The 19,763-nt window shown below is 40.8% G+C and overlaps 1 protein-coding gene across 7 annotated transcripts in view; it reads right to left on the reverse strand.

The window, feature by feature from the left end:
* Positions 1 to 19,763, reverse strand: part of TAF4B (TATA-box binding protein associated factor 4b) — an 88,684-nt gene that overhangs the window by 4,331 nt on the left and 64,590 nt on the right. For 6 of the 7 annotated variants that reach the window (XM_087736030.1, XM_087736038.1, XM_087736046.1 and 3 more), the window contains one exon: positions 9,461 to 9,580. In XM_087736030.1, coding sequence (XP_087592156.1) covers positions 9,461 to 9,580 — 120 coding nt within the window. Of the gene's footprint in view, positions 1 to 9,460; positions 9,581 to 13,795; positions 13,905 to 19,763 lie in introns of those variants that run through there. The other variant, XM_087736064.1, reaches the window with a different exon arrangement.

Consider the following 19,763-nt stretch of genomic DNA (forward strand, 5'->3'; position numbering starts at 1 on the left):
TGGCCCTAGGCAACAGTCAGCAGTCCTCTCCCTTACATCTCATATACCCCTTCCTGCACAGAAGCTCCCCCATGCTGCTTTTGCGACCTTAATACCCTGGTTAGAACAACAGCCCACTCCTTGCTCCCAGACATCTCTATTATGTTCCTCCCAGATGGGCAGCAACCACTTGCATCTTGTTATTTTGGGGGCTTCTTCACTGCAAAAAATCTTCAGCCTACCCTAAGACAGCTTTGTAAGCCTCTTCTGAGGGGAAGTGAAGTGTGCTGCTTTTCCACCAGGCCACACGCAGGTACGAAGACACGTGAGTATAAAATGCATCCCTGTAGAACGAATTCTAGCAAAGGGTACTGCAATCAGCCTGCACCCCCCCCTTCTGCAACATCTAATTATTAGTGCCTTAACTGGCAACTTCTTTTTTTCTTCTTTCATTTTCTCTCTCTTTTTTTTTTTTTTTTTTTTTTTTTTTTAAATTGGGAACACTCCTCTCCTCCACAGGGGAGACTGGAAGATGTCAGCCGTATCCTGAAGTTCCTGCCTTTCACAGAACCCCCAGCACCCTGCTCTCCTTCCCAGAGAAAAACAACACAGAAACATGCAGCCCAGGAGGGGTAACTACCAGCATAAATACTACCTGACTATCAACAGCTGACAGACCCTGTTGTAATCCAAGTAAGGTATGGCAGCCACATGGCTCTGCACCACTGGAAACCACCCTTCACAGTACCGAGACCACCAGATGGCTTAAGACCAGCCCAGGACGCCACTACAGCTGCAGTCCTGCTTTTGGCCTACCCTCAGGGTCAAGTCAAATCAGCAGGTTTGCCAAAGCAACTTGCTGCCGCCCCTTCTTGATCCTCACAGCCTTTTATATACACCTGACAGAGATCAGTTACTCTCACTGATCTTGGCAGCACAAGACATTGTACAGCTCCTGCTGTAGTCCCACGCCTGTTGCGCAGCTAGTTTTGTCGCGAGGCTGCTCCCGAAACCTGTTTTAAGATCTCTAGAGCTCTCTCCAGTGGCTGGACTGAGAATTAAATACCAACTCTCTCCGAAAAGGCGCGTGAAGTTGATACAGAGCCACAGCTCACCACAAGGGTCTTCCTTTACCTGGGCTGCCATCACCACCTTATTCCTAGTATCCAAGGTACCTGGAGTGTGTGATCTACAAGTCTGGACAACCAGTCCTGACAAGGATATCAAAGTTGCTCAGAGCTAGTCTACAGGCTCCGATACAAAGCTCAGAGGCGTCAGCAGACACCTTCCTTCCCACCAAGTCCAGGTCAGGCTCAGTGAGCTGGTCCTGGCAGAGTACACCCACCCTTCTCAAATTCAATGGCTTCATACGAATCGCATTCAAAACTTTAAACTCTTAAGAGCGGGGCACTTTAAGGGAGCAAAGCATTCAGTCAGATGTTAAAAAGTCAAGCCAAGAGCTCTCATTTCAATTTTTGGTGTGGCATAAACACATCCCAGTCTCAGAGCCAAGATCCCAAGAGAGCAAACTGACACTGCAGCTCTGCTGCACATTATAAAAATACCACCAACAGAAGGCAGCGAAGTCACGAGACATCTCCAACACTGAATAATTACAGCTGCATCCTGGAGAGACATTGTTGGAAGGTGGCAAAAGCACCTAGCGAATCAGAGCAAAAACATCCAGGTTCAACCCCCATCTCTGTCACCTGTGGTCACACTGAGATCTGTGATATCTAGTATACCCTGTACATTAGTTTCCCAGACGTAAAACACAGAACACGTTCCTGTCTCACAGGAAGAAAAAAGGGTTAAAAAGCCATTAATGCACTGTGGAGTGCTCAGACACTTTCCTGGGTCTCCCCCAGCAGCAAGGAAGGAAAAGACTCTGTCAGAATTGTGACAGTTTTGCTTGTACAAATAAGTGCATAATTTAGGCCAAAGAAAACAAAGTGAAAGAAGTTGCTATTACTTTGGTGACAAGCCAGCCTATTGATGCTGCCTATTCTAACAAGCCTCAGTCTGCTAGAAGTACTCGCACATTCACAATACTAAAATACTACATTACTCAATATTTTTATGAATATGATTTTTTTTAAAAATAAAGTTGGTGGTATTGGGTGGTGGGTGTTTTTTTTGTTTGTTTGTTTGTTTGTTTTAAACTTAAAGACCATTAGGGTAGATCAAGCCAACGTCTGAAAGGGTTAGATCTCTGTTTCCAAGCTGCTTCTCATGCAGCTGAAAACAAATATGTATATTTATGATATTATCCGTAGTCTACAAAGAAGCCTCACAAACCCGTCAGATCTATAGAGAACGCTAGTCAGCTATGCATTTTTCCTCAGATTTCATTGCAACATTCCTACAAGTCCTTTCAAATGTAGGCAACAACATGTTTTACATATTGAAACAAATTACTGCGAATGTAATGTCAGTTTGTTCACTATTATGCCCAAGATTCATGTACGCATGTCACTTCGTATGGCTACATCAGATGCTTAATCTGTACCTGGAGGTAATGAATACTATACAAATATGTCATGTTAGTTAATAGACAATTATTAAGCTGAAATTTTCTGGCTCTTTGCCACATCATTTTAAGCAATGTATTGTCAACTAAATTATAAATCTCTTGACCCTTCACATGTCATCAACATTTGTGCATTACCAATATGTTCAGCCTAAAGCTACAATGCAATTAGTCATTTAAATTGCAGATATCTTTCACACATAAGAAGAATTAAGTTCATCTCTAGCACAGAGAAGGCAAAATGTGGACCAATGAACTGTATTTCTGAAGTGTGTGAGTGACAGTCGAGAATATTTTTGACTATTTACATGGGAAAAAATTCACATCAAGTGTATGGCCTGGACTGACAGCAGCCAGGAAATTCAGCGCTGAAACTGAAACTCTCTAGCTGACAGGGCTGTGCTTAGGTCTTGCGGCAGATAAGTAAGATGCTGAAACCATATTTTATAATCGCAGTAACACTTTTAGTTCCTCTCTTCCCCAAAGGTATGACCACGCTGTAGACTCTTCAGTTGTCCCAACATCCTGAATAAGAACCAGAAACTGAAATCAAGAGTCTGCATATGTTAAGCATATGCAAAGGAGAAAAAAGAAAAACCCTCCTGTATCACTTCAGACCTAAATCTCAAAATGGGCTGGGGGAAGGGGTGGTAGAGACAGAGAGAGACACAGAGAGAGGGAAACCCCTCAAGTGTAGAAATAGATTTTGTAGTCTGGCTCTGAACACCTACTTACATGCAAGTAGTATAGGTCCAATTTAAAGTGATTGCTTTTAAATTCATTTTCTGCAGCTTTTAAGAAAATACTTTAGCAGACTATCATGTACCAATGCCAAGCACCAGCCAGCAGCCTCTCTGCACCCCACGGATATACAGGGAGCAGCAAACCTATCATCCATTTGCTACAGAGCCAACTTCTGCATTTAATTCACAATTCAGACACAGTCACGTCCTTAACACCGATACTGAAGTTGATGAATTATGCTAGCGTGTCCTCTCATCAGAAGAGCTTGTGGCCGGAAAGGTGGCAGTAACTTCTGCAGCTACAGCTTATAAGAGTGTAAAGCCAGATACCTCTTAACTACCACACATCCCTCCTGCAAATGGCAAAAAAATGGGAGTGATTTGATTGCCACACAGTGGAAAAACCAAAACACCTCTCTCCTCCAAACATTTGGAGGAGTTGGGATTTTCTTTCATTCCGCAGAAAAGGACTTGTTGCTTAAAAGCTTGGTTCTTCCCAGGTCAGCCTAAAAAGCATTTCCAAAGCTTAAACATGCACCACATACCGAATATGTTTGATCAACATGCATACCGGCATTCTAAGCTGTAAAGCAAGAAGGGTAAGTTTAAGTTCCACTAACAATGATCAGATGTGGCAGAGACCTTGCCCTAAAAGAGAACACAATCAACTTGTTTTCTCCACTCACAATCAATACTAAAAATGGAACAATGACCAGTGTGGTAAACATGATATTTCTCCCATTTCTTCTTGCCAAACTTCTTCCCAGAAGGAGAATACAAGCTTATTTGTGGACTGCTGTGTTAGAAGATGTGCATCACCCTGGAAGCATCACATTATTTTATGCATGTTGGCCAGAGCTAAGATTGTGACAGAAAGAAAGTACTTGAATATCTCTGCACTGACATTCAGCAGCATCATTTACTTCTGTAGCAACTAGCTGCAGTAGCCTAAGTTTCCACAGCAGAGCTAGACTACGGGTGGCAAGGCAAGACCCACACTTGCTAACAGAGCAGTCAGTCTTGGCGGTAGACAGAACAGCCACAAGCAGTACCTGGAAGGAGGAAATCTCCTTTGCCATTGGATCAGGCAAAAAGAATGAAAAGACACAAGATTCACCCCTGAGTCAGTCAATGTGACAACCTGGAAGGAGGCAAGTGAAGGACACACCACCAACAGCACTTCAGGACAAGACAGACTGCTTCACTTCCAAGTAGTTAATGTGTTATCATTGAGCCAGAAAAAGGATGAGAAGCAAGCAGTGTCCCAGAAAAATTTACACAGAAGTGCAGGCATCCAACTAAGTTTTCGTGTATAAAGTAGACGAATGGTCCAACCACAGTCTTCAGAAGCTGACCCTAAGAGTAACAGCCAATCTCCTAACTCGACTTTCAAAGACATACGTAGACTTTTTCTCCTTCCTGCTGCGTGACACCACGCAAATATACTGCTCTCAGTTCAAGGCCAAAGACAACCTTGAACCCAGGACACATTTGGATAGAGGGAATGAAAGATTAAGGACTCAGAACTGCAGCCTGTTTCCTCACACAAAAAAGCTTTAAATATCTGCAAGGGTTTTCAAACTTCTAAGACTCCAGTTCAAGTGAGAATGAGACAAAGTTGTTTCCAAAATAGCTTTGCCATCAGAAAAGCAGTAAAACTTAATCCAAAATAATCCTTGACTATTTCTCAGCATTGAAAATACTATGGGGCATGTTACCAACCAATAAAAAATATGAAACAGAACACAGAATCGGGAAAATAAGTCTGTGGCTTCAAGTTTTACTTTTTTCTGATTTGTTTTAGAAGTGTTTTCCCTTCACAAGATGAGGTATTTTTCAATTCTTCCCACCCTTTAATTCATTACTGTTCACCACATGCCCCCAAACTGAGGGATGAGAAAAGGTGGGTAACAAATACACAAACCCAAAACCACATATGAATCAAATCCTCTCCCCCTCATTGTATCCAAAAGTGTCCAGAGGGACCAGAGTGAGAGAGATGAAGATATTACCACCTCTAGAATACAAGCAGCACCAATTAACACATTCTCACAATAGAGAGATTTTCTTACCAGGGCTTTCTCAAATTACTCTTTCTGAACAATACTATTCAAATGTTAAGTTGCAGTGAAGAGAACATGCAAAACTACCCAAACTAGTGTTTCCAATGAGAAGGGGAAAAGAATTCCCATTATACTGATGTCTTTTTTCTTTTTTTTTTTTAATTAGGTCTAGAGCATTAGCCTTATTTTTTCATTCCATGATCATCATGGATTTGCCCCTACTGCTATTTCAAGTTTAGCGATACCTAAGCAATAATCACAGTAAGATATAGTTTACTCTTTTTATATTGCTTTTAGGTCCAAATTAGTTGATAAGACACCCCTCTGGGCAGGAACCTCTTTCTTTATTTGATACCTGCCACACTATGAGGTGATGTAGCTGTTGGTGAGCAGGCTTCTAGCTGTAAAGCACATGCTCATGTCACCACATGTTCTAGTTCACAGATTAAAATAATCCATAACAGGTCTCCTTAAAAGACCAAGTAAAGAAAGCAGAATTTCAGAGCAGAAGATGGGAGGAACCAGGCATTCGACTATCCCAGGAAAAAGACTTTCTGGAAGAGGTGCAAAGCCAGGTGGCAGAGTGTGGAGAAACAGATACCTAGGGTTGAATAACCATCCCAATTAAACACAGATGTTCATTTGTGGGGAAAGGAAACATGGGATGCTAACAAAATGCTGGTTTTAGCCCTTCACACTTACTGTTACTGCAACAGAAGGTAGCAGATCCATACCAACCCAGACTGCTAACCTCTTCCAGTACCCATTACATTTTGGTACTGAATAAAGAAAGGCAAATATGTAACAGATTTGCTTACAGAGTTTCACTTTTTTTAATACATACTGTAACTCATTATTTCTTCCCTGTCTCCCCAAATACCTCAGGGCTTCAGTTTACATCAATAATGGCTTGAAACAATTCCTTTCCTTTAATTATTGCAGTAGGCAATGATAAAAAGAAGCTGAACAAAATTAACTTTGCTCTAACACGGACATAAGAGACACAAACATTATACAAAGAACATTATTCAAGGAAAGCTGAAGTCTTAGTTAAGAAACTTAATGCAGTTAGCATCAGTGGTTTCATTCAATACTGTTGAAGGATCGTTCATATTCAGGAATAACTTCTTCCATCACACCTGTCTACCAAGATATTAGGCTTTAAAAAAAAAAAAAAAAAAAAAAAAGGTCGCAGGAGTATTATGCACAGATTTACTCCTTGCCACTGCATAGTCAGAAAGTTCTGACATTTAAGATTATTTGAGAGTAAAGCTGTCTGTATTTGCAATTTGAAATGAGAAAGTACATCCTGACTGTTTAAATTATTCTCAGACAGGTTGCCCAAAAAGATGATTTTAAAGATGCCCAAATGTGTATCAGCCTAAGGCCATATTGTACTTGCTTTCAGTTTCAAAGACCTCCTTTCATCTCTGAAGAATGGAATGTTGTTTACTGCTCAGGATGTTTTGCCACGTTATCATGAATATATTACAAATGTTCTGCTTCTTGAACTACAGAATGTTTGTCAAAACCATTCTTTATTCTATATGAGAAGTCTTAACCCTTTTATAAATCCTGCTTAGATATATTGGGACACTTAAACGTCTGAGTCTAAACATCCTTCTCAAGATTACTATCCTGCATAATTTCACAAAAAAGGAAAAAGGTCCGCAGAGAATTGCTTTCTGGTAGCACAAAGCCTAAATACTAGGCACTGGAATGCAAGACTTCATGCAAGAAACAAAAGTAGTTTCACTGGCAGAATTACTTTCACCTGCTGCCCTTACAACTCAGTCTAGTAAGGCAACCTATATGAGAAGCATCTTAAAATACAGCAGGGAAATTCGTGACAATGAAAAACTATCAAGGTTTATGGTCAGTTTTAGGCACGTTATGTCCATGTCCTTTTAAACTGGCAATGTAAATAATGGATCGCCACCTTTCAATAGCAACACTGTTATCTGTCTCACTTTGGCACAATCTCATGAAGCTTTTCATAAAGCAGACACATCACAGACGATGAGAAATAACTGAAAAGTACCTAACAGGCAGACTTGTTAAATATTCAGAAACAAATCCGGCAATAATTACAGAAAACCACTACGAAGAACAGGAATAGTTACTTGATAGAAGCTTGGGGGAAGAGGAGAAAAGGATGGGGAAAACTGTTCTTGTGCTAGACTCATTTTTTCAAGTTTTCCCAGTGGTATTATAAAAAAAAATAACTATACCTTCAGCTTCATGTGAAAGTGCATTAAAAAACTTCAAAGAAGTGAAGAATAGCTGCTCAAAAGCTGGGAATGCTGCTTTCTGCGGCTTGTTTAGATACAGATTCCTCCACTTCACTTGCAGTAAACAGGGAGCATTCAATTGTGTCTCCATGCCACAGAAAAAAAAAAAAAAAAAAAAAAAAGAAATCCAAGAAAGAAGTCTACCTCACCTCCTTAGAGCAGTCTCTTGTCACAGTCCAGGCTGAGGGAAAGCCCACAGGACAGATGCCATCACTGTCTCAGTTACATTGCAAATAACTGAGCTTTATACAAGGTCCTTCCAGACTCCAGTATGCAAAAATGTCAGAGTATTTTCAATCCTAGTATCTATTTAAGCTTCCTAGTCCACAAGAATGAAGAAGACTGAAGGTTTATCAGTAAGGACAACTTTACCACCACTTCTTCCACACAAGAGTTACTTTCCAGGCTTCTGTTCCCTGTGCTTGGGTCACAAGCCAAGCAGCCGTTCACTTGAGCAGCGTTGAGACTTCATGAGAAAGTGGGGCAAAACGGGCAACAACACTTGAATCATATAATCATAGAATCGTCAAGGTTGGAAAAGACCCTTAAGATCATCGAGTCCAATCGTCAACCTATCACTGCCAAGTCCATCTATACCATGTCTTCAAGCACCGTATCTATCCGTTCTTTAAATACCTCCAGGGATGGAGACTCAACCACTTCCCTGGGCAGCCTGTTCCAATGCTTGACCACCCCCTCGGTGAAGAGGTTTTTCCTAATGTCTAACCTAAACTTCCCCTGGCACAGCTTGAGGCCGTTTCATCTCGTTCTATCACTCATAACTAGGGAGAAGAGGCCGACCCCCACCTTGCTACAACCTCCTTTCAGGTAGTTGTAGAGAGCAATAAGGTCTCCCCTCAGCCTCCTCTTCTCCAGGCTAAACAACCCCAGCTCCCTCAGCCGCTCCTCATAAGACATGTGCTCTAGACCCTTCACCAACTTCGTTGCCCTCCTCTGAACACGCTCCAGCACCTCGATGTCCTGCTTGTAGTGAGGGGCCCAAAACTGAACACAGTACTCGAGGTGCGGCCTCACCAGTGCCGAGTATAGGGGCACTATCACCTCCCTGGTCCTGCTGGCCACACTATTCTTGATACAGGCCAGGATGCCTTGAATTACAGCCTGCAACACATTTCTCCCATCTCCAGCCAAGATGACGATCTCTAACAGAAGTAGGCTGTCAGTCTCCTTGGAAAGAACTTCTGCAGCCCCGTAAGCTTCCCAGGTCCCAGAAACAGTTCATCTCCAGCACATTAAGAGATTTGTTCAGACCAAGATTTGTTAAAAGCACCTTCAAGGCACTTTTAAAACACACCATCAGGCAGAAAAGGTGACCTGGCTCGTTGCAGGAACTGAATGGTCTAGCTTTATTTATTTATTTATTTATTGCTTATTTGGGAAATCTAGCCAAGGCGAACTCACAGTATATTTGAAAAGAGTCCCTATGCATCGTGCATGGAAAAAAGTCCACAGCCAAATGTCAAAGTACAAGCCATTTCAAAAGCCATCCAAAACAGCCATCAGGAGTTCAACTGAGAGGCCGTGACAACTAGCTGCTGTGGAAGATCACCACAGCTTCGTTACCCTCCACTGCAGATGGAAGTTTCTCTGAGCCATCATTTCATTCAGTCCTTTACACACAGTTATCTTATCCACAGTTCTTCCTATAACACAGGACTAAATGTCCCCATTGAATTTACAAGAAACAATCCTTTCCAGTATCTAACACGTGAACTAGTTTTCTTACCTGAAATTGCTGCTTATGTACTGTAAGAGAATTCTCATTTCTTCCTACAGGGAAGGATAAAAATAATTCAGTATGAAGATACAACAACATGCAAATCATGTCCGTACCTCCAGCCCAGATCCAACGCTTGATGAATCCAACGGTCTTTTCTTCCTTGGTCCAATGGCTGCCAAAGCTGTGAGGTTGGCTTCTCTTTGTTGCATTTGTGCTAACTCCAATTGTTGCATCTAATTTAAAAAGAAAACACCTACATTAATCATGATATACAGTATCCTAAAGGTCTCGTTCTCATTATGGCAGCTTCAGACAGCTCTGCAGGCCCTACTGAAACAATGTATTTCACAGCATCTTCTCCTGTCTTTCTGGACACTTTTGACAGATTCCAATACTCAGTCATGCTTAGAGCCTTGAAACGCTAACGGCCCTATAGATAGCACTGTGTAAGTAACACTTTTTATGGAGACCACATTGTGGTATCCTCACAGCCTTCACAGGAGCCTTGCTGCTGGTTCCTCGGCTCATAAGCTTTGCCATTTCTGATTAAGAGAAAATATTGATCAGAACTGGTTTATGAAGCCGCATTAGCATTAAAAGTTGAAGTTGCTGAATTCTGCAAACTGGGCATATTCTTAATTCAAAATCTCAATTCATGACTGCACAAGCAAGACACTCAATTTCTTCATGCTGTATTACCTAAACGCAGCACGCAATATTGCCATTCTGAAACATCTTATTATCCAACTGAACAGGACGCTGTCAGTTCACTGATGTTCTTTCTTTTCCCAGTACATATTTGAATCTTCAGGCATATCTGAAGCGAGTTAGAGACACACTGCATATATTTATTTCCACTCACCTCCAAAAACTGTTCAACACAAAGAAATCCTTAGAAACAACCTCTACCTGGGTTAGGTAAACTTGGGATGGGAGAGAAACCCATAGTCCAGAGGATTAAAAAAAAATGCAGAGTTTCATCTCTGCATTTCGAGGTACATATTACTTTACTGTATTTGATAACCATAGATGCCAGCTACTCTGGAGCTCAACCGACTCAAGCCTGCTAATAGCCTTATTAGCCTTGACTGGCCGCCTTGCTAATGTGGCCACACTGCTTTCAGATTCACCAGCTGTCCAACTTGGAGCATGGGTGGAGGGGAGTGCTCGCTCTCTCTGTAGAGAAGGAAGCTTTTCTATTTACTCGAGTTGAGTTTGTCCTTAAACACGAACCTCTAGGTTTGGTATTAATCCTTAAATGATCCCACATGCAACTAGAACAGCTCCTTAGCCTGTGCTCTCCACACTCCCAGGACTTACAAAATCTGTTTGGATGGAATTCTCTACATTCATGCACGTCCATGTCTTTAAAGAAAGTACAGCCATATTATGTTACCAAAGCACCCAACTCTCCTCCCTTCCCTCAACCCCACAAATCATTAAAAAAAATATTAATTGGAATTCCTCATTCAGTCAGTCCAGATATTTTGCTCACTAAGCTTGCAATACATTGTGTTTTTGCTTGCTTTTCCAGCTTTCAGATCCCACTTGGAGAAGAGAAATTCAGCTGGTTAAGAACTGAGCTTGTAGCACCTACACAGCATTACTCCCCCACTTGCTACTACTTAAGTAAGAATCCACAATGACAAAAAAAAAAAAATACCATGGGGTTTCGGGGCAGGGGGGCAGCTTTTTTTGTTGTTGTTGGGAGTTTGTTTTTTTGTTTGGGTTGGTTTTTAGGGCTTGTTTTTTTTGTTTGGGTTTTTTTTTTTTTTTTGGCAAGTCTGTTATTTTACTTCAGATCAGTAGACTTGTTCTTACTTTAGTGATGCTAGCAGCTTTGGATCAAGTATTGCAGCCAGCTAGGCTATTTAAAGAAAAACAGTATTTCAGTGCAAGATTCCTAAAAGGACATCCTGTCCTGTAAGACTCAAATTATACACATGCTCAAGATTTTTCAACAGAAATCAAGGAATGCAAGACTTTGACATATATATGTTGAAAGTAGTTGGTTGGGGTTTTTTTTTGTGTGTGGTTTTTTTGTTTGTTTGTTTGTTTGTTTGTTTAAGATGAGACAAATGTTTCAGTTATGAAAACACCACCATTTGCAAGTCAGCTTTGATCATACTACGTAGGCTTTTCCTTACAGAAATGTAGTAGTACTTCTTCAACGCTAGATACCGTCACTCACTTACCACACACACTTGCTTTTGTGTGCAGTGTAAACATTTATGACTGTATTTATCAGAATTACTTCAGTTCTGAATGTGGTGTTATTTGTTTGTCTTTTTCAAAGTATATAGTATTGTTTTGAAGAATATTTTAGAGACTAAGGTTTTATGTCCCTTAAACTTGAAAATTAAGAGTTCTGCAATTGTCTACCATTACCTCCAGCTGGCCTACTTGCATAAGATGTTTAAGATAAACTTCCCTTTAATCTCAGTCTTAAATATGTATATTAATATTCAGGAACACATTGCAACCAATCAGGAATGGGGGGAAATGAGACTAAATCCAAAAAAGTAACTCAAAATTTCACAAACCCTGTGAAACACTGAGGCTTAGAAACTATTTTTATGTGACATCTTCATTACTCCCTGGATTAAGTGGGAGCAATAAAACACTGAGATTCTTTGGCAGAGGCACGTGCTGACTTCTAGCCCCAGCTGCCCAGGCCTCCCAACGCCTGGAGCCACCCCCATTTACAGGCAGCTACGGAGCACCCCCACAGAAGTACACCTCCCTGCTAGCAATGTAGTTCAGCCGTCATGGTAGCTGTGTGTACACCACAGTCTTCTTGCCATGAGATGGAGGCATTACAACATGCCATGAGCATGGCATCCCTCTGGGGGCAGATTAAATCCCAAAAGGCTCCAGTGGCAAAGAAAATCAGAAGGGGAAAGGTGATTTGCTTTACTTTTAAGAATCATTACACTTAAAATGAAAAGGACTTTTAAAACCATTAAGCTTAAAACAACAACAACAAAAAAAGCCTTTATTAGGCTAACCTTGTGCTTCCCATCCTGGGATTCATTAGAAAACATATCCCCCCTCTCCCTCAACCCTACAAAACACTTACAAACCAGCTTCACTGCAGTCAGACATGTCAAAAACAGGTGGCTGCTGAACATTTGGTCACTGGCTTGAAGCAGCATTGAAATAAGATCCCCTCTCCTTTTTACAGCTGATGTTGATGGGCAGCCATGGCAAAGACCGAGCACAAGAGGCAGAGCTATGAATTAAATATTGAGGGGGCTTTGGGTTGGCATCAGCACAGTGTGGAAGGGACTGGGCGGGTTGAGTGCCTCTTGGTGGAGTACCAGAATGCTGCTCTGGCTGAGGACTGGGTACCATCACCATTTACCCCATGCGATTCAAGCTGACAAAACATGCCGTCGACACAGACGCCCTGCAGGAGCGAGCACTGCTGCTGGAGGGCAGTGCTGGCAGAAAACCCACCACAGGATGACACTTGGTGGACAGTATGAAAAAGATGGCCTTTGTAGAAGCAGAACTGATGCATCTTTGACCACACAGTTCCCAAGACAATGCCAGAAACGCATATCATTACCGTCATCTACTCTCCCCAGTACATATTCCACCTCGTAACCAGTCAAAAGATCAGGCAGAATCTCACCAGGGTTTTGGAGCAGAAGAAAAAAAGAATTCATAGTCTTGTTGCATTCTAGACATCTCGGGGATTTTTCTGAGAACATAATTAAGACAAATGAATTTAAACACTCAATCTCCATAATGGACTCAACAGATCCCCATTAAGCGATACGGGCAGGCATCCAAATTACCCTGCTGAAGCCAGCAAAATCATCTCTTCATCAAGTTTTGTTCCATTAAAAAGTGTGAGATTAAATGTCCAAACATTGTGTGAGCAGTTAAAAGCACAGGATAAGGAGAAGACAGGCAGATAACATCAAGGGATACCTGAGGATACTGGCTGGCTAACTAGTGCTGGATTTTCCTAAGCAAGATTAGGAAAGAGCAAAAGGTAACTATGTTGAGTCAAATCTTTCTTTAACAGAGAGTTTTGTAGCACGCAAGTTACGGCAGAAAGATCGCTGCAGCAAGTGAAAGACAGCAAAAGTAGTATATACACTTTATTAAAATATAACAAAGAAGCTGCATCTAGTATTGTTTCCCTTCTAGGGGCCAGTTTTACTAATATTGGTGTCTCTGACTAAAATAGGATACAAATAGGAACTGTCATACCCAGGTTTGCATCTTGAAAACAGATGATTTTTTTCCCTTGAAGACAGAGGTGTGTAATGGCAATTCAAGAGAAGCGGAGGGAACCTGCACCATACGTTGCACCCACAGACTAGCAGGTTTCCCCTCAACCTGACCTACTTCATCTGCTGAAAGATGTTGCTGTTCCACCATGACACGGGAGTCCAACACATGTTCTGTTCAAAATGCATTCCTCAAGACGGGCATTGAGAAGGGACAGTCTCCAGGCAAGAGGCAAATCAATGTTCACACTCCTTCTCCCCCTTTTCCGATTTTTACATCGCTAAGAATTGCAGTACAGAGAGTTCTAAAAACCTGTGTATAAAGATCAAATTGCTATGAAAACGTCTCAGAACTTGTAAAATAGTCTTTGTTGCTGCTGGCCTTTTTAATAATAAAAATAGGGTTTAAAGTCTGGTCTTGCAGCAAGCAGGAATCTCTAGGGTGACACAATAACCATTTTAGTTAATCTGACCTGCAGCACAAATCAAGAAGTAAGGTATGTTTTAAAGTCCTCCCTTATAGTGAAATGGCATTTGCAGCATGGCTGTAATCACACAAAATGAAAGGTTTTAAAATTGACCTCTCTGTTCTTCACTCAATCCTCTACTGAGAAAAATATTTCTTTTCCTGCTCACAGAAATTCTCTCTCACTGATGTCTCATACTCCACATTTCAGAAAATATGCAAAATCTATTTTTATTACTACACCAATGACATTTTTGTGACATTTTAATATTAAAAACTAAATTTCAAGTTGCATAAGAAGACAAGAAATACTTCAGCTATGAGATGCCAAGACTTTTTTTTACAGCACTACTGCAAGTTTTAAACCCTTTCAGTTACAAAGTACATGATATGTGGTTGTTAGCGTTATCAGAGCTCTGATAATTCAAGTTGTGCAAATCTTGCAATATTTTCCCTAAACATTGCAAGGAAGAATCCCTTAAACACAACTGAAGAAAGGAAAAAGCATACTCTACTACAAATAAAGTCAACTAATTCACACCAGCTAATCCATGAGGTGTACAGCAGCAGGTGGCTGTATTATCAAAGGGGGGAAACAAGAGCTACCTAGCTGAATACACGTTCACCTTTGAAAAGGAGTAATGAAAACCCTCATGTCTGGTCACAAAGTACCCAAAGCAGAACAGGTTATTTGGTATAATCTTTCATAGAAGACAAAGCACATGAAACCTTTACTTTCTAGATCCTCAAGAATAATTTTACCAGGGAAGATTTCCCTAAAGGTAAAGACAAGAAATTAAGCATCTGTATTAGCCAGGGCTCACAGAGCAGTAACAGGGCTGCAGTTAAAGAAAAGCCAAACAGGTGGCACTTGTCCAGCACGATGCTCACAGATGACATGCATCTCAAGAAACTCATACCACTGCCCACTTCTGCAGGAGCTTCAATATGTAAAGTACCAGGAAATAAATGAAGAGAGATTTCTTTTCTCCACTTCTCAGATTTAAGTGCTAGGAATTTATGTTTAGAAAAAAAAAAAACAACACCAAAAATAGTCTTGGCAATGCAATAACAAATAAATACACCTGTATGGATGTAAATGAGCTCAGAAGAAATGCTGGTAAGACAGATGGGGAAGCTAAGCACCACAATTCTGGACTTGGTTATAATTAATATAAGGGAAAGACTAAAAAGCATATGTACAAGATACTGAGTTTAATATCAAGAAAAAAGTGCAGATGTTTCCACATATGACATTGTAGGCTGACATAGTATGGGACAGATTAAATAAATATTTAAAGTAACAGAAGAACTGGCAGGAAAGGAAACCAGGGAAGGCTGAAGACAAGTTAATGTATGCCTAAGGGTTATGTGTGTTATCCAGCAAGAAGTACATCAGGAGTAATAAAAGCACTAAAGTAGATGAACAAGAATTTGTGTAAGACTTGCGGGGGAAAAAAAGCAAGGAATATAAGCATACAAAAGAAGCAGAAGCCCCTGATTCTTTCAGCTTCCACAATAAAGAAATTAAACAATAAATTAATGCATATTAAAATTCAAAGTAAGTCAAGGCAACTGTGACCAAATATCAACATTTACTTTTTTCTAGTTTTCATCAGTGAAAAAGGAACCAGAACACCTACATGGGTCTTTACTATTGCCCTTCTACATGGGTCTTTACTATTGCCCTTTACTGTATATTTTTAAAGAACTAAATATTGAGGTACCTTTTAAGTGGAGCCACTTATCCCACTAAACTGACTTCTCTCTCTTCTTTCTATCCATTCTTTTTTCTGAACATCTTTTTCAAAGTTTCACTGCATTTCATTGTGTCCTCCATTTAGTGCTTTGGAAGTTTTCTACTGCTCCCAGTTGCTTCTCCCTTCATTGTCTTTGGAAAAAAAGAACTCCAATTTTTTTGCATTCCCTTTAAGCATTTTAAGGAACTTGTGACAAAAATGAAAAATAAACCTTAAAAATCTGTTTTCAATCCCAAGCCTCTCGCACTGGTTGTCATAAAGCACAGTGAGCATTACTGCCTTCAGCTTCTACCTTTCCTATACAAAATTTTCTGCCCTACAGGTTGAATGCAGCTGAATAGCAGACTTCTCATATGGGGGACATTCTCTGAGGAAAAAGTGACATTTGAAGGCTGCATATTTAAACATTTATCATCCTCTTCTCTTGTCTATAATGCAATTTCTCTTCTTGCAATTGCTTCCTTTCAAACTGTTTTAATTAGCCATACAATTAGTTTCCACTGACTTTTCCCTCTGTTGTAATTTAGATTTAACAGCAGAAAGGCAGAACAGCATGCACTGGTTTGCTATGCAGTTCTAACTTATAACAGGGCTGTATGTAATATTGTAGGTTTCTTTGAGGTTAATATTCCACATACATGCTTCAGTGGAAGAACGGCCCCTGCTGTGGCTATGTCCCCCAAGACCAGGTGCCTTGGCTGTCTAGAAATAAAGGGTGCAATAAGATGGTTTGGAGAACAACAGAAATTTTTTCCAGGATAGCCATGAAGTAATCTACCCATAGGAAAAAAAATAATTCCTTCAGTTGATATTTGACATTCCCTAATATATAAATAACTAGGTCCCCACAGAATTTAAGAAAAAAGTCCAGGATGCAGTGACTTCTTGACTCCTAATTTTGCTCATTCTTGTTAAGAACTTCCCAAGTGTGGAGTGTGTATTTCCGTTTACAGGGGTTTTTTGTTTGTTTGTTTAACAATTGTGATGCATGTCTCTGTATTCTAGAACACCTGGAGCATGCTTTCCCCTGTCTAGCATCCAGCATCAAGCTCTCTTTATGTGTGTTTTCAGACACAGCCCAGGCTACTTTTGCTGCAAGGCCAAGAAAAGGTTACAGCACACCACACCAAAGCAATATATTCTGCAGTTTTTGTTTCAGATGCTACCACATGTGAGAAGACTGCTCAATGACCATCAGCAGGCCTGCATTGTCACAATGGGACAGTGTCCAGCCCTTGCAAGACATTACTTTAAAACCACAGTTCTTCCAAACGCATGATATTTTGAATGATTTTCAGCTGCTGTAACGCTGCATATCCATTCACTCACTCTTGAGGTATCAAAGCTAGAGAACATTTAAGACTTATGTTCCACCTGCAGGTTTCTCCATCTCATCGTGCAGTCCACCCAACACTCATTCCTGGCACAGGACTCTCTGGCTCTCCATTATCATCTTTTTGTTGTACTTTTAGTCCTAAAATTTCCTCTATTAGCAAGTTTCTAATCCAAGGCCATACTTTCAGCTGGTTTCATGTCCATTACAGTCTCTCAGAGAAACTTAGAAAAGGCTATTTGAAAATCCAAGAACAAGCTTGATGGAGTTTTGGGGGGGCTTTTGTTTTTCACTAGATAAAGATAGTTGCTATCATCTTCCAGCCAGCTGGTTTTAGGGTACCTGACACAGCATCTCAGCTGCTCTTTTCTTATGCTTCTTCAAAACACCAAGATGAATGCCACATAAACAGGGATTTGGTTCACTTTTCAGTTTGCTCAATCATCTAACACTTCACAGGATTTCCATCCCCGACTTTCTGCAAGACTTGTAAACACACCACATCTCTGATGATAGCCCTTTGCTATTTGTAGGGCTACACTGCAGGTAACAAAATTAATGTCTGTTCAGTAATCATGCCTTTTTTTTTTTCCTTTCAAAACACGCAGAAGCGGGTAAGAAACACTACAGAACAATAAAGATAATATAAATCAGATAATTAAGCAGAAGCTCTCAGGATGTCACTAAAGGCTCATAAAAAGCCAATTGATCGCGATGAGATCTTATTTTGCTCGCAGCATCTTGTTTGCTTTTTTGAGAGGTTATGGTTAACTAGGGAGTTTCCTTTTCCCCTGCCACAAGAGTGGCCTTAAAGAATTTGAACCATTAGGTCCAGAAGACTAAATACAGAAGCAGCACAAGAGATGTGGGGAAAAAAGGAAACAAACAGCTTGAAAAATGTGGGCTGGAGTCTGTAGAGAGAGCAGCAGACAAAGAATCAAGTTACAATTACTTGTTATCTGAGACCATGAGAGGAAATAAGGGAAAGAGTTAGGATGGACACATGAAATGGAAAAAAGATGATGATTTTTGAAAAAATACACTACAGAACAACTAAATTTCAGTCATTACTATATAGCACCCAGGAACTCACTGGAATCATGCAGACTTTTTTTTGATGTTTTTGATGGGATTTGTTTTGTCTCTACAAAAAAACCTAGGGTTTGCCATTTTCCTCCCAATCAATTGATGCTAAAGGTATTGAATATTCTCAGCATCTCATCTGCTGCATCTTGTGACACCTGTGTCAAAATCATAACAGTAAAATGCACAAGTGCGTCAAGCAGGCAGAACAAGGGACCAGGAAAACCTGTGCACTCGTAAGTGAACAGAGCTGCTGGAAGAGCAAGGAATGGGGCAGGCAAGTCTGCTGTCCATCAGGTGCTTGCTCCACACACTCCTTTCCCTAGTTCAAGATGCAGCTGCTCACCTTTATCCACCGATAGATGCTGCAAGGTGCCACAAGGTAAGAGCAGAGACGAAGGTAGCCGCTACGGAATAAGCAAAGGTGCTATCAGTATGATACCTGTTCACCTGCTCAACCCCAAGCAGCAATCTTGCACACATACAATCTGAAAGGTTTGCCCAGCCTCAGCCTTAAGCTTCCTGAAGCCATGCTACAAGCACACTCACTTCTGAAGATGAGAGACAGAAGTACAAAAGATCAGGGTTTATATTTAAATCTACAGTACACGCTGTTTAATACTGACATTTTTACAGGTCTTCTGGGATGCACTGTTCATATGGCATGCTTGCACATTCGACGGTATCCTACACCTACTCAATTTAAGTAAACTCATTTCAGTAAAGGGATGAAGCTGGAGATAAACCATAAATACAGCTACGAGAATTGCATGAACTGAACATTTTCTTTGTAACTGGAAGTATAGTTGAAAGTAGAACAGGAAATAGCAGAAAGCACCTAAAAAAAAGTTACAGTTTAAAAGTGCAAGCATCAGGTACAATGCGAGGACTGTATCCTCTCAGCTTGAAGTGGCAGATAAGGCTGAATGAAAAGCAGGGGTAATTTACCCAGGCTTCGGGAATGCCTTTGCACAAAGAGCTGGCCCATGAGGTGAGGAAGGACAAAATTCTTGAGTGCACAAAGGAGCAGCTTGGGGCAAGCCTTGCAGCTGTCTCAGAAGGAATGCGCACTTTCTGTAGGTATTAAAATCTGCTGAAACAGGTGAAAGGGGGAAGTAAATAAAGACTTAATTCATAGCAAGCTACATAGACTAAGAATATAGGAAAGTAAATGACCTAGCATAGGGGAAGTTTGAGGCAATAGGTCATGCAAAAAGGGATGAAAAGGTCACAGCAATTATGTATAGTCTTTTGGATAAAAGAATCCACTGCTGAGTCTCTAGATGTACTTCCAGCAACGTTAAGATGTTGCCTCCAGCTGCTGGATGACAGCACATCCTGGATTTATAAGTATTCATTGTTAGGATGTACATTCTGCATTTTGGGAAACGCTGCTTTAGAACATGCTCTAGTGCCATTACCCCACACCCTCTCCCTTCTCCCAGGGGTCACCATCAACACATAAAAGACAGCTTTGAGGAAGGAAGGCCTATATTCATTCTTGAAGAACTTTAAGTGGATCAGATCAGG

The sequence above is a fragment of the Nipponia nippon genome, unplaced genomic scaffold (genome assembly GCF_047370975.1).
Source record: "Nipponia nippon isolate SJK-2023a ecotype South Korea unplaced genomic scaffold, ASM4737097v1 scaffold_1, whole genome shotgun sequence".
Taxonomy (NCBI): Eukaryota; Metazoa; Chordata; class Aves; order Pelecaniformes; family Threskiornithidae; genus Nipponia; species Nipponia nippon.